Source organism: Anabas testudineus, chromosome 24 (assembly GCF_900324465.2).
Source record: "Anabas testudineus chromosome 24, fAnaTes1.2, whole genome shotgun sequence".
In the NCBI taxonomy this organism is placed as follows: domain Eukaryota; kingdom Metazoa; phylum Chordata; class Actinopteri; order Anabantiformes; family Anabantidae; genus Anabas; species Anabas testudineus.
The window spans coordinates 10933529-10957844 of record NC_046632.1 but is presented as its reverse complement, the minus strand read 5'-3'; the positions used below and the strand labels follow the sequence as shown (position 1 = coordinate 10957844).

Genomic DNA, 24316 nt, shown 5'->3' with positions numbered 1-24316 from the left:
CGTCAGAGCTGGTACCTTCATCCGTGTCCTCACACGCGCACATGTACGTGGCTTTATTAAGGCCCTGAACCCAACTTAGTTAAGCTCTTAAGGGAAAACGCTGAGTGATAAAAGTTGTGCTAGAGTGCTGGATGATTTTAGCAGCACATCCAAGTGGACCACATGGTGTCAGAAGCACTAAGGGGGGTGGTGGGGGGCCTGAAGCATTCTTCAGACATGCTGTTTAGAATGAAGACATTTAGAATCCATGATGATCTATATCCATGTAGGACTGCAGGTGTCTGGACCTGCATGAGGTACAGGCTGCACAAATAATCAGGCACACACACACACACACACACACACACACACACACACCATTTATACTATTTATAATAAGTACAAGACTTTGCTGAATCTTTGTGTCTTTTTGTGGGTGGAAACAGGAAACTCTTGCAGCACAGAACATGCAAACTTCATTATATCCACTAAATTATGACCGTTCTCCTTCATATATAGGCTAAATATTTTCATTCTTTACATATTTCTCTGAAATGAGTCTAAACCAACTGTGTAAAATGCAAACTTGTGTCTTTAATTCAGGTTTTTTTCTCGTCTACTTCCACTGCACACACTGCTGTTTGGGATGGTGCTTAATATGGCCACTCAAACACACAAACACGGAGTGTGGATCACAGGAGTAGTGAAAAGAATAGGACTGAACCCCCCCCCTCCCCCACATACACACACCCCGCCCGTCTGCTTGTCTGTCTCCATGCAGCCACTCACAGCGCTGCAGCATCCCAACATCACCAGCATCACCAGGTGCAGTGGGGCAAACCCGACTATGTGTGCGTAAGAGGGAGAGAGAGAGAGAGGGGGGGAGGGGGGGGGGAAGGATGGAAGAGAGAGAGAGACACACAGGAAGAGAGAGAGAGAGAAAGAGAGAGAGGACTGGTGAGGTGGCGGGATATGTGTTGAAGTCCCTGCTCTGGCAGACATGCGCAAGAGCATCAGCATCAGCAGCAGCAGCAGCAGCAGCAGCAGCACCACCACCGCTGCGCTGCGTTTCCGCCTTGGCTGAGCGGTGCACACAGCCGCGAGGGGAGGGCAGGGAAGCCGAGAGGACCCCGGGGGGGACAGCACGGACCCTGAACACATTACACACGACGCACTCAGCATCCCAGCAATCCCGCGTCCAAATTCACACCTCCAGTGGCGACCTGTGCGCTGCGCCGCGCGCCAGATCCAGATCCTTGCAGCAGCACGGAGACTGCGCTAAAAAAAAAAAAAAACAAACAAACAAACAACGAGCATTAAAATGTGACATTTAAAGAGGAAATCAGAAGAGAGAGCGAGCGTGCGTGCGCCTATCTGTTGCGGGTGATCTCGATCCTGTGCTCCGCAGTGTGAAAATGAAGAAGTTCAACATCAGGAAGGTGCTGGACGGCTTGAAAGAGGTGTCCTCCTCCACCCCGTCCGTCCAAGTTGGACCACAGGAGAACCATCTGATCCAGGAGACCCTCCAGTCCGAGCATTTCCAGCTCTGCAAGGTGGGCCAGTCCGATGATTCAGTTCTGATTATACAACTGCATCGCACACGTAGCCCTTGTGTGTGTGGTGTTATTTCTATTAGTCACAGTTGGTGCTGCACACATCCCAGCTGAGGATACAGCAGGTCCAAGTGAGCCCTCCACTGTAAATTGACTAATGGGCGATGCTCTGTAGTCTTCTCCTCAGCTGTAAGGATCAGCTGCTGGTGAAAGGTTTGTTTAACATGAACAGTGATTTGGCACAAATCCACAGAGAGAATCATTAAAGGGACATTTGATGTAGTTAGAGGACTAGGCATACTGGATGGCGACGTACAGTAAGTTCCTAATTCACTGCATGTTCTGTGCAGGTAAAGACAAATGGTTCTATTGGATGATAACAGAGTGTGAAATCCCACCGTTTGCTATGTGCGCAGGGCATGAACTGTCATATGGAGGGGTTGGGCCAAACTGATCCCGCCTTGCATAATCTGCTGACTGTGGATTAGCAAAACGATGGTTTGTGGTCGATGGATGTCTGTATATGTGTGTGTGTGTGTGTGTGTGTGTGTGTGTGTGTGTGTGTGTGGGGCTCCTCTGTCGCTTTGTCATTTCCTCACGGCGTTTTCCATCTCCTGTTACCCCCGCCTTATTTCTCTTCCACTCCACTCTGTCCCCTTTCCCCCACACACCTCAGCACACACTACGTGGTTGCTCTGTCCTCCTCACACACACACACACACTGAGCTTTATCCCCATATCTTTGATCCACTTTGAAAAAAGAAAATATCTTGGCCTATCAATGAACAGGCTTAATTATGACTATTAATTGCAGTAGTTAGTCCAGTATGATTTCTCTACGTGTGCCCTTTCTATAGATGCCACAGTTTAACCTTGAAACATTTATTTGAAGACCTTTTGTTGGTTTTTAACAGTGTCATTGTTGATCTCTCAGTCAGGTTATTAAAGCTTTTGGTCTTAGAAGTTGAAATGCATCATCCTCAAGCTTTAGGTTTAGTAGCTGCCACAGCCCATCGCCACCAATAGATTTTATCTGTGTTACACGACAGAGTCTCTGTGTGCCTCTACAGGTTAACATCATGGCAGAGTCAGATGACTTGTATCCTCCTCTGTTTTACAGACACTGACAACGAACCACACACCAGCAACACGAAGTGCAGGAAGCCAAATGTAGGGCAGAATAGCGTTTTTCAAACTGTAATCGTTTTTACAAGTTCAGTTGCTCGGCCTGAAGTAATGACTAGAAAACCACCTAACACAATCGAGAGTCGAGTCAAGGCACCTGAAGGGTTTAGTGGATACTGGGTTCAGTGCTTGGAAAGTCCAGCGAAGAGACTACAGGTTTGCAACAGCAACCTAAATATGTCTCTCAACAGCCAGGCGCCTGATTGAAATCTCTTTGAAAAAGGCTCCAGCCTCCCACCCACAGCTTCGGTGTCTGTCTGGACAGAAACTTGCTGTAATGTTTCTCTGTCAGGAAGGCAGGTGTCTCTGCTGCACTGAGTGCGTATTATGTAACGTGCTTTAGCCTTCTGCCACTAAGCAAACAAGTCCAACAGCCCACCGCTGTCTGAATGATGCCATAAAGCTACAGTCGCACGCTTGCACAGTGGACATGAAAACAGGAACAACATGCGGTGTATTACACTCCTGTAGCAGTCGCTTACAACAAATCAAACCCTCTGCTTTGTATTGATGTGTTTTCTGTATATTTTAGTTCCCGACTTCGGTGTAATCACGACTTCATGTGGGAGGCAGTGAGAGAAGGAAAATGAGATAAAAACAGAAATGAGAGAGAAGAAATCTCAAAATAGACCCATGATTATAAAAGGATCCTTAACGGTGAAGCCAAATATCGGCCTACTGCTAAATACAAGGTATCCGTCTTTAGGAAGTGCATTTTCATTCCCCACAATTTTAGGCTTTACAGTTTTGCTTCATACCACTTTTTCGCATCCATGTTCATCAGGTGACAACGCCTCTGCTGTGACATGCAAACTGATATGCCCTTTCATCTACTTGCATATCTTCCAGACTGTCCGACATGGGTTCCCCTACCAGCCGTCGTCCATGGCTTTCGACCCTGTGCAGAAGATACTGGCCATTGGCACCCAGAGTGGAGCTCTCAGATTGTATCCTTTCAGTTGCCGTTGAGCTCTTTCAGGTTGCTTTGGCCCGTGGCAGCTCCTTTGGGTAGCTGCTTTCCAGGGAGGCACTAGCAGGTAAGTGAACAGATGTCTGAGCTGCCACAGTCAGATGCTGCTCTACATTGGTTTCAGTGTATTTTTAGAGCATGTCGAAGATTTTTATTTTTTTTCGGTACCATTTACGAGTTGACAGTCCCCTGGAGCTCTGTATGTGCTTCTGCGCTTCAGCATTGAGACTAAAATCTTTAGTTTGTCTTTACCTTGAATCCAAGTTCTAGGTGTTGTCACAAGTCAAAATAATGTTTCACGGTCAGCCAAGTACAAGCTTAACTCAGCATCCCCTTCCAATCCCACATTTGAGCTGCTTTTAGTGACACTGCCATACCCGTGCTCACTCTCTCGCACATTTTAAACCACAAGATCGTCATTGAATGGTCCATATTTAGCAACATATTGAAGTACGTGCTGCAATTCAGCTGCAGACGTAAGTGGTTGAGGTACCTCGTCAGCTTTCTTGCGGTATCAGGACATTTACACAAACAGTGAAAACAACTTGCGATGAAATGGCACCGGAGGGAGTCGTATACTTCAGAGAATGCCTGCGAGCTCGTCTGTGTCAGGCTGCTTTTACAGGTCCTCCATGTGTTCTCCTGCCTGTCCGACAACCTTTGCCAGCTCATTACGGTGTGATGAAGTGCTGTCTGCCTGGCTGTCACTCGTTCCCACCTGCTGGCAGCTCTGGCTGTGACTCAGTCTCATTCACCTGGGTTGGAAAGGTGAAAGTAAAACCAGGAGGATGAGGCTTGAATCTACAACTCTATGCACCAGACGCTAGTGGACAGTGCGCAAACCTTATGTGTTTTCTTGTTTTTCCTAAAGGACGATAGAAAGAGTCAGGAGGCAAGGGTGTAACACAATTTGTCATGGGGACTTAAGGTTTCTAAAGATTTACAACTTCTACAGAAACCAAAGCAGAGCAGATTCAGTCAGTTGTACACATGTGTTAATATGAAATTCCCCCTGTGCTAGAAATACTACATCTGAGCTGGTGCAGAAACTGGCGAATGAGCTTAATGGGGCTTATATCTCGCTGGCTGGTACATTACTCCTGTGAGCTTCATTAGCTGTATCCGCGGCATGAAAGAAGCCCTTAACCAATCAGCTTAGAGATCAAAACACAACCTCCCTCATAATATCCTGAATCCGGGTGAAATGATCTTGTCAGATGATTCCTGCCGACTGAAGGTGGTCACTTTGAAACTGAATGAACAGAGGAATGTGTCGTGTGTCTGAATGATATGGATCAGAGAGCCTTATCATTGTCAGGGAAGGTGAATTGGGGGTCATCCATCCATTCTTTGGTGCTGGTTATCTTCCCCTGTCGTTTGCTGTTTAGTCAGCTCTGTCTCTTTATCTGATGACAACGATACCAGCGTGGCACAGTTGAAGGGGGCATAATGAGGATTTCGTGATTCATATTTTTTTACATTGCTTTAAAGCGTCATAGAGTTTTTTCTAGCTTACATTTTAGTGATAGCTCTGCCAGGTTGCAGGTTTTTGCGAAGGACATCCCGGGATCTCTGGGCTGATACGCATCTATGTCCTGGAGGTCATTATTTTTTCGTGGCTATTGGTGTCTGCGCCCGTTCATGTGAATGTGTTCTTGTTTGCCCGGCTGGCATTCCAGGACATTTGGCTGCAACCCTCTCCCCTGGAGAATTACAGGAAGTGGCAGATCAAGGGCCTCAGCCTGGCAGCGTAGCAGAGGATTGAGAATTACAGCAGAAATGGGAGGTGTGTGTGTGTGAATGTGTGCGAGCGAATATGTCTGTGTGTGTGTGTGTGTGTGTGCACAAATCCTCAGAGGAGACGGCTGATCCCTCTAGCCATAAAGCCAACCACTTCTCTGATCCCCCCAAAAACTGTCCTGTGTTTGATGCTTGCCACTGACTCTGCTGCTGTCTCCACTGTCCAGCTGGGAAGATGACAATGTCCCTTTGGTGTTGTCTGGAGGAGGGAAAGGAGGGAATAGAGAAAGACCTCAGCGGAACAGTCAGCGGACAGGCCAATAGAGGAGATAGAGCAAAGAGAGGAAATAGGAAAGAGTGAGTGAGGCAGGCTATCCCCCTGCCTCACGATCTAATGGCCAAGAATAGAATCCTTATTGATCTGTGTGTGGTAATGCATTGAGACAGATATGCCCAAGTGCATACACACACTGCTCTCAATTGTTTTCTGCACAATATCTCAGCAGCAAAAAAAAAAAAAAAAAGTTGGGAGCATTTAGAAAACAGGTTTCGCTGTGCCGGCAGTCTAGACAGATTAGCTAGCTGTTTGGTTTAGCAGTGTAATTTTTTTGAAAATAAGCAGAAATGCGATGGAAGAGAACTGCTTTTCTTTTCAGTTTAAGACAAAAGGTTTGTGGTGAGAAGTAGGGATGCAAGGAGTTGAAGCAACCTTCCACATGTCTTGTTCTGCATGTCTTTTATTTAGTGATCAAACAGAACTAAATTCCTGTCGCACAACACAGCTTTCACAAAACACAGATTTTTGATTTGGAGCATTTAGTGGTGTAGCAGCACAGTGGTGTAGTGGTTAGTGCTGCTGTATGAGGGCCCGAATTTGAATGTGCGGGTCGGCCGGGCGCCTTTCTGTGTGGAGTTTGCATGTTCTAATTAATTGCAGACATTAAATTACCCATAGGTGTGAATTGTTTTCTGTTTCTATAATATTTAACCCTTTGTCAGACTGGTGACCTGTTCAGGGTGTACCCCACCTCTTGCTCAACGACAGCCGGGATAGTTTCCGGCACCCCCGCAACCCTTAAGAGGACAAGCGGTTATGATAATTGATAGATGGATGTTACATAACTGCTTGTGTTAAACAACAAATACTAATGTGTCATACTGAAACCTGTTCTTGTCAAACTACAGCAAAGCCACATTATCTTATTGGCACTGATACTGGAACGTTTCCGTAACCAGAAGATTTTTTTTTAAACGGTATGAGAGAAAACATGGCGCAGTTATTATCTGATTTTAGCAGCTTACCGCTTATAAACCAGAAGCATTTGTATGCTTCTGTATTTGTGTGTCTATTTGTTTAGTGGTCTGCAGCTCTGTGTGGAACAATGTGGAGGCTCACCTCTCCAGAGAGACGGCTCTTTACCGGCAGTGGCCAGGAGAGATGGCAGCACTATAACTCAGAGACTCCCTGCGAGCCAGCAAGACACAGATCAATAGATCAGATTGTCACTCCATGCTCTGCCAGATTATCTCATCGACAGGCGCCGGACATCATAGGACTCGCACACATACAAATGGGGCCACACACACACACACAAACTCAGGCACATTTATTATTTCAGGACAGACATTTGGTGGCAGCAGAAGTAACGCACAAATTGGTGCTTTCACGCAAGTGAACACACGCGGATGCATTTGATGTTGAATTGAGTTGTTAGTGGATGTGCACATATAAATTGTACGTGCACACAGAAGGGCAAACGTTTGCACATGCAGACGTTGGAACACTCATTTGCTGAGACAACTTTGACCATACACATTCACACACAGGCTTTGCCGTAACTGCTGTGACTGGCAATAGCCCTGTGCAGCATTTGGTCGTGGCACAGATTGACTATGACATATCTTCATCATTAATCTTCCTGCTGATTCACTCAGTAACTGTGCTACCCTTCAGGCTTACAGACGCAGGAAAACCTCACTGAGCTATGACTGCAGAGTACTGAACTACTGAATGGAAAAAGGTTTGAAGAATAAAAATTGTAGCTCGGCAGGAGATTCTGGGGTTTCATTGGAGTAGTATAGACCGTGTTAAATTGCAGATTGCAATCTGTAGTGTGTTTATATGTGCATTCTCTTAGTGAACAAACTTTGTGATATAAGTTCTTGTTTCACAGAGTCATTCACAGATGCACCAAACAGCAAACTGAACATATATAATATATATATATATATATATATATACCCCCTGGCCTCTTTAATAGGTACAGCTGTGCAATGTAATGCAATCCAATAACAGATTACTCATTTTATGAATAGAAAAGTGATGATTCTGCTATATGATTATTATTGAGATGGATTTACAGTGGCAAGAAAAAGTATGTGAATTTCATGGTTTTCTGCATTAATTTGTCATGAAACGGGACCCGATCTTCATCTAAGTCAACAATATTTACAAATACAAACCTCATAGCGATAGCAGAAAAAATCTGTAAACCCTAGGAATAATTACTGCTCCTTTTATTTACATGGCTCCAGTATCAGAGAAGGATAGTAGATGGTGAAAAGATGTTTGCATCCAACTCCCTTTCCAGTTCATTGCATCACGAATGTGGAAGCTTCTTTTCGGCTCACTGATCATTTGTTTATTCATTTATTATTCTGTAATCTGTTTTGTTGCATTCTTATTCTCGTCTCTTCGTTTGCCCCCTCCTCATTGGGGTTTGCAGTTCGCAAGCTCACTTCTCTAGATGGCACTGCAGAGTGCAGGCCATGCCTGCAGTTGTGTGTTTGCATCTGTGTTCAGTTGTACATTGTGCTGGAACTTGGCAAAGTGACGACAAAGCTGACTGAGCCAGCATCACTCTGAACAAACCGGCCGCCGACACCACTGGGTTGTATAAAGTGTGTTCGATGTGGATGTTATTGGTACATATGCAACTTACAACACTGATTCTGTGCTCCCTTGATGACATCTAAGAAGATTCATAGCTAACATTCCTGTGTCAGTGGTTAGCAGGTTAACTAGAAGTAGCATACTGTACAAGGATGAAGCATCAGGAAGTGGTATTACAAAAAATCAAGAAGGATTAGTATCTCATCCCAGTCGACCTCATTTGAGTTTTAACACAACGGGGACGGGGATTGGAGAGGAGAAAGAGAAGAAGAGTGACTAGCCTAAAATCAGCTCATCTTATTTCATCTAATGGGCGAGTTTAATTGTGTGTGTGTGTGTGTGTGTGTGTGTGTGTGTGTGTGTGTGTGTTGGGGGAGTCGGCTTGTTCCTGCCGGATGGTATTTAAACAAATGGAGTCCATGGTGAGGTCACCAGAGAGCTGCAGAGATGCGGCTCTTATGTCAGTTTGGTGCACGTCCACTTTGCACCATTACTGGAAAAACGGGTGTGTGCACCACCCACGAAATAAATGTCGGTGTGTGTGCACACGGGGTCTGTAGTGAAGTACTCTTAAAGAACCCCTTGTGTACCAGGTTTCATCTTTCATGCTCTCCAAAAGCACTCAGCATCTTCCGTTCTTTTGGGTTTTACACATGGAAATCGAATTTTGCTGCATCAATACCACAACAATGCAGTTGCTACCTCAGTCTGTCCAATGTCCTGACAGTGAGTCCTGCTTAAATCCTTTAGCCTTGACAAGCGCCAAATGGGATCGGGGGTTTAGGATGATTAAAGTTGTGCTGCTATGTTGCTTCTCTTCAATAATTTAGTCTAGGTTTAACTCCAGCTTTTACTCCTCTCATCCTCTTATCTTTGTCAGCGCCTGCCTTGCCAGAAATGATAGTCTTGCATGTGTGTCTGCATGTTCGAGTGAGTCATACATTAGGAGTTAGTTAGTTATGTTTTACCTCTTCAGTAATGGAAAAGTGCAAGTGCACAAAAAAAAAAAAAAAAACTCATACAAACAGATAGAGCTTTTCTTCCTCCGGTGAGTCATCACAATTCAGGAAGCCATGGGGTATTTCTACAAAGCAATGTTATTTGAGGACAGGATATCTTGATAACTTGGAGAAAGGTTAACAGCTAGGGCTGTTATTGGAGAGGAATACTAAACAAGTGCTGTCTGGAAATATATATATATATATTTTACCTTGTAGCTAAAGTTTTTATTTAATTAGATCATAATTTAACCAAACATAGATGTATACTGTTGATGTATTGCTATTTGATATAGCATCAAATGATTACTGTTTAAAACAGTATCATTTTTTTTTTATTTCTAATCAGCCTGAAAATAAAAATAATAGAAATCAAAACACAGAGTAGTGCATGTGTGTGATACAGAGCCGCAATGCCTGAGAGGTCACCAACCTGTGCACTAATTATTCCCAACAGACGGCAGGCAACGCTTGAGTGGCTCATTCTAAATACACAGTGTCATGTGGGCTAGAGAGAATAAATGGGTTCACGTTTGTACACATAAACTCAGAGGGCGTACTCCCACTGGTTGATGCTTGGCTCTGTTCTAGCTGTTTATGGATGGGTGAAGCATCAGTGTTTTGACCAGGCAAATTATATAGTGTTTGCTGTTGTGCGATCGCTTGTCATAATGTTTTGAAGCGCTAATTAGATACCATTAATTGAAAGTAAACACAAAATGACTAAAATTACCTTCAAACTTGACAACAAACCTGATGATGGATGCTGCTGTTGTGTAGGCATCGTTTTATGGACATGTAATCCTTTCAGATAAGAGTTGTTAGGCTCTGAGATGTGAGACTTATGAATAGTGGCAATTAACTTTGCAGTAGAAGTGAGGAGGCATATACATCACAGCTTCTCGTAACAACTGATGTTGAGGACAGGAAACTTCAGTTTTGAGCAGTGGAAACTGAGGAGTTCAATTGGTTTCGATATATTTAAAAAAAAACTAAACAAAACAAAAAAACAAGCTTTTAATTGATTCAACCACACTATAAATTCTAAAATAAAAGGATTTTGTGTCATTATGAAATTTAATTAGCTAATCCAAATATTTTTTTTTTCATTGTCAATTTGTATAAACAGGACTTTTTCTGACTTTTTACCACTTAAAATAATGAAGGTTGCTATTGAATTTGGTCCCTACCCCCAATACGCCTATAATGGGAACAGCTTAAGTTAGATGGTTTTGTCTTGACTTTGGTACAATGTGGCTCTAACGGAAGCCAGTTCTGCCTGTTAGCTGCAGAACTATGGTTCTTTTTCTCATTTTGAAACGTAACGTCTTCCTGATCAAATAGAGGTGTTTTATAGGTAAAGTTACTGAATTACAAAGAATCTCCTGTAAATAATTAAATCAAACTAGGCTGATGTTTACACAGAAGACCATTCAAATGAAGCTGACATACAGTGTCTCTGTGAGGTCAAGCAGCTACTTATCAATAAACTAACAAATCATAAATCTACCAAACTAAGACCCAAGTTTAAACAACATACACAAAATAAATCAAGATAACATTTAGTTGTGTCAGGAGAACAAATTGCTGTCTTTATCTTGATGTACAATTTTAAGGAAGTCCTTTGCCTCCTATTTTTAAGTTGAAACAACAAGTTGTGTTTTAAATTATGTAACGGACATTTTCTAATCCTGCAAAGCATTAGTTGACTTTCCATCTGGTGCAAACATATACTCCTACATGTATGTGAACAGAGAACAAGTAAGAGGATGAGACCCAAACATAGACATGCAGGAAAGCAGATGCAATAAAAAGACAGGAAAACAGACAGGAACAGGAAGAAGAATAGAACTGACATTCAAAGCATGAAGGGCAGACAAAACCTGGCAGCGAGCAGGTGGAACAGGCAGGTTGAAATACTGTCTGTCTGTCTGTCTGTGTAGGAAACTGAGGACAGGTGTGAGTGGGCAGGTAAGGCCAACTGACTAGGAGAGGAGGGAAAGCCGCAGGTCATGTGAGGAATGCTTGATGAGGAAAGTTACACCCGAATGCAGGTGCCTGAGAGAGCAAGACTGTGGCTGACAGGGACAGAAGGGCAGAATAAGTTAAATAGTTGTAAGGTGAAGTAGCGGGTAATTTCCCAATGCCTTATCCCTCTACTGTAGAGTGGACAGTTGACAAGGTTCACAACAAATACACATTAAACCCAATAATACAGCACCGTCTCATTTCATAGGTCTTTATTTTAGCGTATCCTTCAGTATGTACAGTACCCTAATTACTTCTTATTTCATTATACATCAACTATCCAATAAAGTCTGACGACAGATGCGCTCATATAACTTATAAAAGTGGATCTGCTGAGGAACCAAGAATGACCTCGACTGGTTATGGGCTTGAGGACAGCATGTCTAGTATACTTTTATGAAATACACCTAATTAAATTGAATAGAATGTTTAATAACTTTAGGAAATACTTTAATAAAAAAATCATACACTACTATGTTGTGTTGAGAAATGTAACGAAACCATGTCGTATTGTCGGAAAGAGACTCATTGCATCCTTGGCCTCGCAGAGACAACCAGTGACACACGGTGCTGTCAACCACGTGTGATTTATGACATTATTTACTTCAAACAGCTGCGTTTTCATCATTACTGGGGTCACTTGTGAGGACCATGTTCCTACTGTATTGATTTGCACTCATATTAGTCTTGGTCAATATGCTTCTTTATTGTAACATCGCTCTCCTGAGCACAGGGTTTGACCGCTGTCAGTCGCCGTCATGACAGGTCCCTCATCATCAAGAGTCGAGCTCCGAGACTAAATGAGCCATTTTTAACATGTTGGATTTGTTTCACGTGTGATTCAGAAGCTATATAGTGTGTGTACATTAATATGTGGTAACTTTATCCTTCCTATTGATTTCAAATTGTGGTTCATTAGTAAGATTGAGGCTTTTATGTGATTAAACTGCCTGAAATGAAATGCTGCATCTTAAAATTCTTAAATAGTCAACCACAGTTTTTTTTTACTATCTTTAGCTATGAATAATGGTTGTTGTTTGCTACTTGCCCTGAGCTGATTATAGCATGTACTAATAGCTCTCGCCTGTCCAGTGATATGAATGTCACATTATTATCATGCATGCTGTAAATCTAACAATCTCGGTGAAATATCACTGTCATGGATCAAATCGCACCCGACAGCAAAGAAATAGCCTATGAGATCAATTGAAATGCGTTTTCGAGGTTGAATGAGAACCTGATGTCCTTCAGTTACCCTCGGCAGACACAGTGTGTGTTGAAAAGGGACATCTGGTCTGTAAGCATGTGTTCATCCACAGGTCTATGAATTCTGACGTAATGTTCAGTAAGAAAATGTCAGAAATGAGAAGCTAATTTCGTGTATTCTCAAGGTGACCTGACTGAATGAAAACACAGCTTTTAATTAGCAAAGAGAGAAACAGCTGATTTAAATTTAAAGTTTAAATATTACATTTGCGCTGTCAGTCGACACTCTGTGGTTTTGTGGGACATTGTTTTTGGGGTGTGGGAGCGTGACAGGGTTGAGTCTAACTTACGCTGTCAGGTTGGCACGGTCCCTGTGGTGCTTGTATGCGCGCTGGTTTACAGAATGTTGTGAAGCAAAAAGACTTTGTCGCCTCGCTTCTCTCGCTGCCTTTCATGTGACCTCTAGGTCTCCACGGGGCTGCACCACTGAAACGTATTCCTCTGACTTGATTTCTTTTTCTTACCTAATCCCCACTGTTGTATCACGTGCTGCTTTTTAAAAATCTCATTTTTGATAAGAGATATAATTGTTTAGTTATTTTAGGATTGTATTTTAAAATTGGCTTTACTGCTTTTTTCTGTGCTCCTGGGCCCCCCTGCTGATTCTCTGCTCTGCAGCTCATTATTTTTGTCAAGCTACTGTAGGCAGTCTTCCAAACTGTCTCAAGGGGCTCTGCTCCCTCCCCATTTTAATGTTTCATATGTTTTCTTATCATTTGCTTTTGACCCTTTGTCTCCCAAGTGCCTTTAGCAACCATAGAGACAGTTCTGTGGAAAGAGGTTATTTGTATTTAATGTGTACTATTTGCACTTAAGCATAGTTGATTAATTTCTCTGTCAGCATGTCAGTAACTATATAGGTAAAGTTAAAAGGACATGATGCTATGCATGTTTAAAACTTATTTGAGCCATTGCAATGCCAAAAATGACTGTGGATAATACAGAAGCAACATTCACAGTGTCACAATATTAAAGTAGATCATGGTATGCAAGTTAAAACTATCATAATTGGAGCTTTCACCTATTTGTTTTGTATTGGATGAATAATTAAAATACTCAAATATGTCTATCCAACAGTCCATAACAAACAGATAACAATAATATACAACAGCGGCACCATTTAAGCCCTGTAAAACCCAGCCTCACGTTTTCCTTGATGAATTGCTTAAATTATTAATCGATTATCACCATTGTTGTTTGCTTAGTTTTCTGTTGATTGAACAAAAGATTAATTGACTAATTGTTTCTGCAATAATTTTAATGACACGACAAATTAGTGAAAGATCTCATTAATCTTCCACTTCGCACCATTGCCTTAGAACTGAGCCACTGAATGCTCCAACCCTTTTGTGCGCATCAGGATGTTGTTTCCAGTATTTCTTATTGTTATTCTGCTTGATATTATGCCAGTGACTGTGTACCTGGACATTTGACATATAAAGACTATTGTAATCACCTTTTTTCTGTGTTACTGTGTGTTTGTACATGTATGTTAAAAAAATTTGAAGGCATGCAAGCGACAAACCGTGAGCACCTAATGGCCATGGGTTGGGTAAATGGTTGGTCAAGACCTTACTACAATCTAGACACTCAGTCAATGTCTGCATGGTCCTCTATACACACACACACACACACACACACATACACAAGACTCAGAACACATAGTCACTCTCACATAGGAGGAAAGACAGAGAGGTTCCCAAGGTACCAGACCTTGAGGAATTGCCTGTCACTGTGTTAGTGTGTGCTGAGAAGTGTGGCAAGGCTCTTGCAGACAGAGACAGAGCTGGATGTGCTTTCAGCTGTGTGCATACAGCAGACATGTTGTTTTGCCTGTCGTTAGCAAGGGCATGTACTGAACATACATCCAGGTGACCCATCCGTCAGGGTAAACACACAGACACGTGTATTTTTCTGTAGCTTTATTCTTTAAAGTGGAACCCCAAGATGTAATTTTATAGGATTAGAGTCTGACTATTGTATTTCATGCTTTTGTAGATTTTTTGCTAAAGGGTAATTTTCGACATACTCAACTAAACCAACTCCAGCTGAAGAATATTAGTGTCAGCCGAAGCTAACAAGCCAGTGAGGCCATGTGAGTAATGTTGCTTATAGCCATAATATGGGCCACATACACTAAGTAGACATTTGACTTGCTACTGTTTTAAACTGTTTGAATCCTCTCAAGCAGAGACAATGACTGCCCTGCTTGCAGTAAATACTCGCTTCTTGCTGCACAATCCCTGCAAGGTTCACCTCTGGAATGACATTTTAAAACTAATGAAACACACATTTGAAAATGAAGAGTGAGGGAGTGACGGTTGTCATGCGTTGTGGTTCTATACTGGGCAAGCTCAGTGGAACTATCTGGTGGCTTATTGACAATGTGAAAAGCATCATCTAACACTTCATCAATGATAGCTCTGCTGTGAATTCTACTTTTACTGGGTTTAATTTCTCAGTTCTTGTTGAAACTGCCAGAAAGGTGACAATTCTACTATAGACTATAGACTATTTGCTTTATAGCATGTTCTTACTCATGCTTTTAGTTTGGTTTAGTTGTCGTTGGTGCTTGTCCTGCACCAAATGGTGACAGATGAGTTACAGCATTTAGAAGCTATAAAGCCAGATATTTCCCCTGAGGAGTTGGTGGAGAGCAAAGCAGAGTTACAGTAAAATGAAAGGGACTTACTGTGCATTATATGGACACAAACAGCTCTCCCAATGCACGAAGAAGCTCTAACTGACTCGAAGAAGAAGCCTTTTGGCTTCACTAAAACTCAGCAGCATATCCAGCTGGCACTGAGAAGCACCTCAGTGATAACCATGACCTGTATGACTGAGAGTCTGCACAGATGTAAAGAAACATGCTTAAGTTGATAATATACTGGGTTCCAACAGGGGTCAATGGCCGTAAAATACTTTATTGCAGGTTGTGCCACTTGTACATGAAACAGTGATTAATCATGTGAGGCGATTATATAATTCTGTATTTTGAGGAATCTTTGATGTGTATGAGTCTGTATGCTGAGCTAAACCCACCAATGATCACTTTTGTTGTAAATACAGCCAAATCCAATTTGGATTGTGGTCTTGCTTTGGTATCTGCCACTTATTTGTCAGTCTCAACGCACCATCATAGATTTGCAGAGTTTCTGTATTCCCTCTTATGGACAGTGGCATCACAAAAAAAAGTTGTTCAGCTCGAAATGGCATTTTGTTTTGAGTAAAGCCAGTGGAGTAGACTGACTTTAGGCTGTGATTCTGTGCAGCACAGTCTTTGTCTGTCAGTGAGAGCTATGCAAAGCATGACGCCTTCCTCCCTCCACGCTGGTGGTAGCTTCGATGATATTTGTCCCCCCATTGCTCCTCTGTAGGCTGCCCTTTAGTATACCGTCATGCTGAGTGCCTGCAGGGCAGACACACATGTGTCACATGACATGATGACTCAGGCTTTAATACCCTGCCACATGTTTGCCATGTGCACAACCCTTCCCCCCCCCTCCTCGACTCTCAGCCTGTTGATGCGTATATACAGTAGGCCTATATTTAAGTGGAAAGGTACATATACGTAACAGTGATGCAAATGTGTCCTGGAAACACAACTTAGCCTGAATCACTGCAGCTACAGGAAAAAGGAAGAAAAGCAACAGGAAGAGCAGAGGAATAAAATCACTGCAGACTGACGAAGCTGCATCTAAGTTTAGAAAAGTGAAGAGGAGGAAGAGAAATTAGAAGGAGAGAAAGTTTACTGGAGGAGTGTCTGCACAAGGACTGGAGCCAGAGTGATTGCAGCCATTTAGCTCTGTGACTCAGAGCCCTGGTGTTGTGTGGGTGGGGTCTGCAGAAACTGGAAGGGAAACAATTGGCTCCTGACTCGACTGTAATCAGACCACTGCCCAAACAGAAGCCGCCACACATTGGTTGTTTGCCCACTGTAAGAGCAGAACGAACTGCGAGACCCCTAGGAGGTGGGCGCCGCCGACTGTGTCACCCAGTGCGTGGAGCTCCGCACATCCCACCGTCTTCACCAAAACGGAGACGCGGAGCATCCTTTCTTGATGCGTTGGACTGATTCATAACAAGGACAGTCTGTAAAGGAAAGGACAACCTCTCAACTTGTGCATCATTGCTTTCATCTCAGTGATGAAGCAGCTAATTTGTTTGATAGGCCAGAAGCCCATCTCCCGGACACCAGCGGGAGCGAATGATGAACAGGCCGTGCGAGAGGTCTCAGCTAGCTGCGCCACTAGGCCCCCATTAAGCCACGATTGGGGTCTATTGGCCTGATTTCTCTTCCTGTCTGGTGCTTGGCAACGCTTTGGCTTTCACATTAGATGCGGGTGTTCATGATTGCTGATAATATGATGAGGGAGGAAAGCAGTGAGTGCATTAACCATCAATGGCACTGACTCAGACCTGACAATATTAACATCCACAGAGAGATAACACATGCTGTTAACTCTTTCACTCACAGTTACATCATTGACACTAAAACAAGCCCGGCCTTTTATGTAACTGGCAAGTCTGAACGCTTTACTGTGTCTGCCTTTCGTCTAATACTAAAATTACATTGTGGGGGCAATTTCGCAATCCGTCCTGCTCTCAGTAGGCAGTTCTCAACGTAACGATCAGCAGCTGGCCCCGGTGCTCATTTTTAGAAACTGTTGCTGCAGTGCTATGCATTTTTAATGGATAAGGCCAATGTAGCAGGGTCTATTCTGCGTGTGCATGTTTACTGTACGTGTGTTTGTCTGTGCGAGCGTGCATGTGTTTTTTTGCATAACGTGTATGTTCTGTGTGTATGCGTCTCCTCTGTCAGCATATGTGTACATTTGTATGTCAGTGTCTGATTCCATTTGCATGGGTACATCCGTTACATCCGTTTGCTTGCTAACAGTGATTTGGACAACAATGTGATGTGGCAGCTTTGGTCTTTAGACACACTCCCTGAGTAATTTTGAATAACGCCCGTGGGGCTGAGTTTCCCAGAGGTCTCTCTATTAATGCTTTCATGGCTTCTGTACAGTACATCTCTGCACAATGACTGTAATGCTTTGCCAAATTAAAACAACTGGTCCTTTCAGACATGTGTTGATGCTGCAGCAGGATTCCATCTTCCCTCATTAATATATCATAAGTGAAAATAGTCTTGATTGTCATTTGATTTTACTTTTAAGGCATTACCAGCAACAGTAGGTGAAGAGAACTTCACTGAATGATACTCAATGTTCTGCCAGAATGATGGAGCATGCAGAAAAGTATGTAATTCCTTTAATTAATCCAGGCTAATGTAGTGTGAACCAGTACACAGTACGATCTTTTAATCCTCATCTAACTTAGTTTTTTTGTGACGTGTATCTTCAGCCCCCTTGTGCCTGCAGAGAGGTCAAGGAGCTGCAAATAAATCTGTATTCAAACAGACACAAACTGCATCAGTGCTCTATGTTTGTGTGGATGCATGCATTCGCAGTTGCACCCTGGAAAAGCAATGAAATGGGAGGGAAGGAGGGAGAGATCAGAGGGAGAAGCCATCGAGATAAAAATGACAGAGATTGTGCGAGCAAGAGAGGCGGAGAGGCGACAGAGGGGATTAGCAGCAGAGCGAGGAAGACACATTCTTTTACGTGCCCTCACTCCTTCACACCGTCTTCCTCGCGGTAAAGGAATTTCGCCTGACACACAGTGAAACACCCCTCCCTGTGTGGCCTTCATACTGGACGACACATGTCCCTAAACACACTCAAACTCCCAAACACGGTCAATCCTCTTGACTTATGTAACTGTCTTTGTTGCCCCATGCAGTCATTCTAAACCCCTCCTCTTGGAGCTCTGTGTATGATGCGTGGTGCGATAATGTGTGTGTGTGTGTGTTTGTCTCTTCACCCCGTCTCTCTCTCTCTTTTTTTTTTTTTGTTCGTCTGTCTGTTAAAATCCCTGGCACTACAAAAATAAGCACACGTACTGTGGTTTTTGTGCGCGTGTCATGGGCGCATGTTTTTATATTGCACAGATGGACGTGTGAGTCACCAAAGAGCTGTTGTTTGTCTGTGTGAATGTGTGTTCGGTTTTCTAATCCTGTCATTCACACAGAATATCTTCTTTTCTCAAGCCCCAAATTACTTAATCCAATTAGTCCATCACCTACATTAATCCACAGTCACTACGTTTCACTGCTACCCTGCTCTTTTGCCATGCAACTCAGCTGAAATCACTTACCTAGTTCAACCACTTGTATTTGCTAAAAGTCTTGGTAGAAAATGTGGCTCCCAACACAGGGAACCTTAAAATGCTTTTGAAGGACGTCTTCTCTAACTCCCTGCTGCTGTCCACTTGCTGTATGTGTAAAAAATTAAGGTGGAGCGATAATGAAAACTTCCCTGAGTACAACATGGCAGTGATTTTATTTTTTTGTGTGTTTGTACATTTTGTTTCGCCAGCAGCCTACAGCTCCACGCTGAAGATATTTGGCTTCCCCTCTTACTTTGATCAAAGACCAAAGGACAGCACTCCAAGTTCATATTTAATGTGCAGCATGACAGTTTTGGCAAGATGCTCTTTTCCAGCATGCTATTTGCAATTAACTATACAGTATACAGGTACCAGTAGTGAGTCTAATTAGCCCTTCATGACAGTGATGTGTGCTGGATACGAAACTGAATACATTAGTCGGAATACATCTATAATTATCAGAGTCTTCACAGTCACCAGAGTGCAAATGTGACGATTGCATGTCTGACTCGCTTTTTATTTGACCTCTGTAAGTGTGTTTGAGTTATACAGAAGGCATGACTAGAAAGATATACCTTTATAACACACGTCAGTTTGTGAGATGTGAGGTCAGCAAAGTGTTAGTGTGCAGATTGATTTAGTATTTTTTCCTTTATTTAATATACCTACCCCAGCTGGGAGACAAACTCTGGACATTTGGCTGTTTTGTGTTGTGCGCCTTAACCATTAGGCCACCAGACTGTCCCACTATATTCCCCCATGGCTGCTTTGGCAGCTTACAGCTTACCTGTCCTTAAAAGCAAAGCCTGGCTCGGCATTGGTTGGCACATAGAAACACATTAGAGGCCAGTAGTGCTAATCTCCTGTGGTTCTACCTTTGAAAAGATTTGTTTGATATGAGTGCCAGAGGGTGCATGTGTGTGCAGATAGAGGAGCGAGTGCAGAACAAGAGACCACACACAAACACACACACACACACACACAGTACTCTTTGATTGCTTTAGTATATTGTTGAGAGTATAGTTTTTATAATGTTTTTAGCTTTGTAAATTATGATACATTCATTTTAATGCCTAGTTTCCCCACTGTTACAGCTCTGTACAGTACAGGAAAGTAGCTGCTACTGTTCTAATTACATTAATTAAGTGTTTGATAAGAAAGGCCGGATGCATTTCATTGCTTTTAGAGCTTGTATTAAAACAGACACATGATCTCACGGTGCGAATATGTTAAAGGTTAATTTGGCATTAAGTTGCATTCTAATAAAACATTTTCCTCCCAAACACTTTGAGAGAGTAATACATAAAGCCATCTAAATGCATATGCTGGCTCCCATTTGCTACATCCATTATTCATAGACAGGAAGAAACCGACACAGACTTTTACTCCTGCAGTTGCTTGTGTCTTCCTCCCCACATCACTTCCCTTCTCCTTTTTTCTCCCGCTTTTCTCTCAGAATATAGCCAAACCGTGTTTCTCCTAAAATGATTCTCCCCTTTGTCATGTTAAATGTCCACTTGGGTTTTGTCTTTTAAGCTGCTATTCTTGATTTGCTCCCTTTTGTTCTCTTGCTGAGCCTTATGTTGTCTTTTCTCACTGTCCCGAGACACTGATAATAAGGAACATTTGAATCTATTCTACCTTTTCATTGGCTCCTTTCACTATATCCAATAATGAGCATTTATGATTGAAGAGCATTGTTTACATGGTTGAATTGATCGCATGTCTAGGAGTGTTTTCTACTTGCCCTGCTGGCATTAGATCCTCCATTGTTTTGACTATCTGATCTGGTCTGGTTATGGATTGGATTGTTTTCATAGTGAGCATGTTCAATATGTGTAATCCAAGAAGGCTTGGGATGAGATAGAACAAGGAGCTGTGTGCATACTGTACATATCCCCTTTGGAAGCGTGGTGATGTTGGCGTGGTTCATCTTACATTAACATGCACAGCAGGTTATAGATTTAGCTTGTCAAATAGAAAATAGAAAAAGTAAAGCTTTGTTAATGGAAAAACAAACTTAGCTTTCAGTTTAAATGATTGCTTTCTCCATTTAGTGCCGAAATTTTTTCTGTGAAGTGTTTTATTACATTTCAGCCGTGATGAAAAAGTCCCCCATGCGACTAGTTGGTGAAACTAGTGGAGTACTTAGCAGCCAAATATTTTTCTAAAGGAGGCTGAACAAAGCTAAAAAGAGATTCCAAAACTGTGCTTATGTAGCTTTGGATCAGGTGGATCTACCCTAAGTAGCAAAACTGTACTAAACCAGTGCACTAAACCAGTTATTTACTGTCCAAATTGATTTTTATCAATGTGTATAGGACAGAAGTGCTGCTTAGCTTTGACTTGCTTCCTCTTTGACGTCTCAGCTTTTATTAATGAAAGATGATGGACGATGACCACTGGAAAGTAGGGAACGAGAGAAAGCAGGGGAAACGTATCAGGCGGGATTTAATCTGAGGCCATCAGGTGAACACGTGGCTCCAGAGGCAGCGGCAACCAGCTGACTCCCCTTCGCCACATGATAGATGATGCCTCTTATCGTTTCGAGCACGGCGCTTGTGCGTTTGGTTGTGTTGCCAACGTGTGAAGTTCTTTCCTCTCCAGGCTGAATGTTGCTCGCACACAGGCGCGTAGCTGTAAAAGACGCCGGGTGTTGTAGATCCAACTTGAAACTACAACAAAGTTGGGAATCACAGTGGGCTGATTTGATGGAGAGTGTGAATTGAGAGCTTCTGCTTCGTGCTGTAATTGGCCAAGTGGGGTTCAGTGTGCCAGTGTGTTACCAGCAGACAGAGCTCGTGTCCTTGCACTCAGACACGGTCCAGGACTCATGTTTAATACATTGTCACCTTGTACGCAGCTGAGATATGCACATAACAATGAGCAAAACACATACGACTGAAGCAAACTGTAGTCGCCCAAATCCAAACGCATCATTTTCACCAAACTGCCTTTAAAATACCCGCCGGGCTCGTTTTCTGCACTACTTCTAAATGGGTAAAGCCTTAATCCTTGTCGTCGGAATCAGTTAAGTAGAAAACGCAATCAAACTAAAGTCTTGCAGAGACATTGTTGCCTCCCTGTCGTGTTTAGCACCATCACCTGTTGGAGCATAATCCTTTAACTGGCTTTGCATTCATATCATAGCAGCAGAACTTATGATTTCTGTTAAGCCGCTGTCTGCCACGCTCATGTAAATGAGACTATTAAACCGTTTGGCAGCTGCAGTAGCACAGCTATAAAAAAAAAATCACGTCTGTCTGTGATATTCAGAGAATTGAAATGTCCAGTAGAAGCTAAACGTTCTTGTGTTTCTCTCTTTCATTCACACTGTATCTCACCTTCTGTGGTGAATTCATTCACTCGCCCCTCCTTTTTTTTTATTCTTCTGTTGCAGTCTTTCTCTTTTCTCGCCCCGTCTCTTTTAATTACATCTTTTTCTCTCTTTTTTTTTCCTCTGCATCACTCCTATGCTACGCCTGTTTCTGCGGGAGCATTTGGCTACAAGCTATTCTGCTGACTCAGCATTTGTTACTTCATAGTTTACCCCTTTGCTCTCCCCCACTTCCATTCTATCTTGTCCTCGCTCTTTCTCCGTTGCCACCCTCTTTTTCCTCTTTTGCCGTCTTCGATCCCTAAAGCCAGTGAATTTCCAAAACCTCTTGCCTTCGCTTTTATTCTGTCCCTTGCACCTCCTCCCTTCCCTCCAATCCGTCTCATGCCTTTTCAGATATTGCCTCGGAGTGGCTGTACAGTAGCTCAATGCTGAGTTGTCCTGCTAAAATTAGATGATGTCCTGGGTTATTAACACTCTACTACTGGGCAGAACTGGCCTTGCTCCAGGAGCCAACAATTCACATTATCACTACAGCACGGAGAGGTTTCAGTTTTTACTGTGCATCACCACTGTGCCTGCCTCACCTGTGCTGGCTTAGACCCAGACTAATTGAGAAGACGATATTTCCTTATAGAGCAGTGATTCCAACAAGTCTGATGTGTATTCTGTCTGTAATACACATAAATGTTTAAGTTATCTGTCACTATCATTAAAACTCCTGTCTGATTTTATAGATTTTAACAGCTGGAAAGGAGTCATCACTCCACAACATCTTTTTATCCCTCTCAAAACACGCCTCGTTCTTCACATGAATGCAGATTACCACAAAGTTGAACTGTTCACCTCAGCAAATGGCCCTTGTCAAGAATGTCATCTAGATGAATCTTAGGGACCAGGGCTATAAAAGATGTGTGTGCCTGTCTTTATTGTATTTTGTATTCTAATGCTTTCCAAGGTGAGTGTGTGGAAGCTGAGGCAGCGACAAATACTCAGCAGCTCCATCGCGGTTTAATTGTTTGCCTGCATAATAAATCAAATATGTCAAGGGACATTATTTATACAAGGAGTGTGATATACAAATAAATCACCACTTTGTGCAACTCTAGTTGTTGTTGTTGTTGTTGGGTGCACTGTCACTGTGTTGGTATTTGTGAGTTGCACTTCCATGTTAGTTTCTTGTGTTTCACTATGATTGCATGACACTTCTCTGTTTTGTTTTTTTCCATGAGTGAAATCGGTGACACTGATATTCATGAGGGTGCGTGCATCTCCTAAAGCTTCTTCGCACTCAGCTATTGATGTATTTGGTGCTACTTGAATACTGTGGAAGGGGAAAGGAAAACAAATGAGTGCAAAAAAAAAAGTATGTGAATGTTTTGGAATTTCATGGTTCAACCAGTATTTAATTCGGGTTCACATACCTTTTCCACCAGGACTATAAGGTTTAGACTGATGAAGGTCAGATCATGTTTTATGACAAATTCCATAGTTCACATACTTTTTCTTGCCACTGTACATTTCTAAAGCTCAGAAAATGAGGACCCTGTATCCAGAGAGCAGCTTTAGCTTGCGGTGTACATCTGCACATTGGTGGGATGCTACTCATTGTTCCCTCTGTTGCCAAGCGACAGCTAAAATCCTGTTTGAAGCACTTTTTCAAGTTGAGACACTTTTGGATTTTACTGACTGGAAAAATGCCCGTTCTTTCTGTCCAAGGAACTTGGAATAGGAATATTTTTTCATCTGACACAGAAAAACCTTGTCAGAATGAGACCCCAATCCTACAGTGCTTTGAGGACTGAAAACAATACAGGAAACAATACAGCTTTTGCCAAACCTTTATTTAAGTTGGAATGTGCTGAAAAGAAAGTTGAACTAAAAAACATTCACAAAATAATTTTGTCCTTGCTGTTTTTAAAACAAACATATCCAAATGTGCCAAGTCAGACTTGAGTGACAACAAAGGCTGACTTACAAAAGTAGAGCTAAGTGCCTGGTAATAGCTGAGTGCAGGGCACGGTGCAGGTCTGGATCATGGCCTAGAGGAGCAGAGATGCGGCAGCTCCCTCAGCAGCCTTTAAATTTGATGTAAACAGCTGCAGGCAGCCAGAGGGAGAGCATGAGATGGGTGAC

The 24316-nt window shown here is 42.7% G+C and overlaps 1 protein-coding gene across 2 annotated transcripts in view; it reads left to right on the top strand.

Moving 5' to 3' along the window:
* The first annotated feature begins 1000 nt into the window (after nt 1-1000).
* Nucleotides 1001-24316, top strand: part of stxbp5a (syntaxin binding protein 5a (tomosyn)) — a 67646-nt gene continuing 44330 nt past the window's right edge. For both annotated transcript variants that reach the window (XM_026341960.1, XM_026341961.1), the window contains exons 1-2: nt 1001-1532; nt 3567-3664. In XM_026341960.1, the coding sequence (XP_026197745.1) occupies nt 1395-1532; nt 3567-3664 (236 nt within the window). In that variant the 5' untranslated portion in view covers nt 1001-1394. The remainder of the gene's footprint in view (nt 1533-3566; nt 3665-24316) is intronic.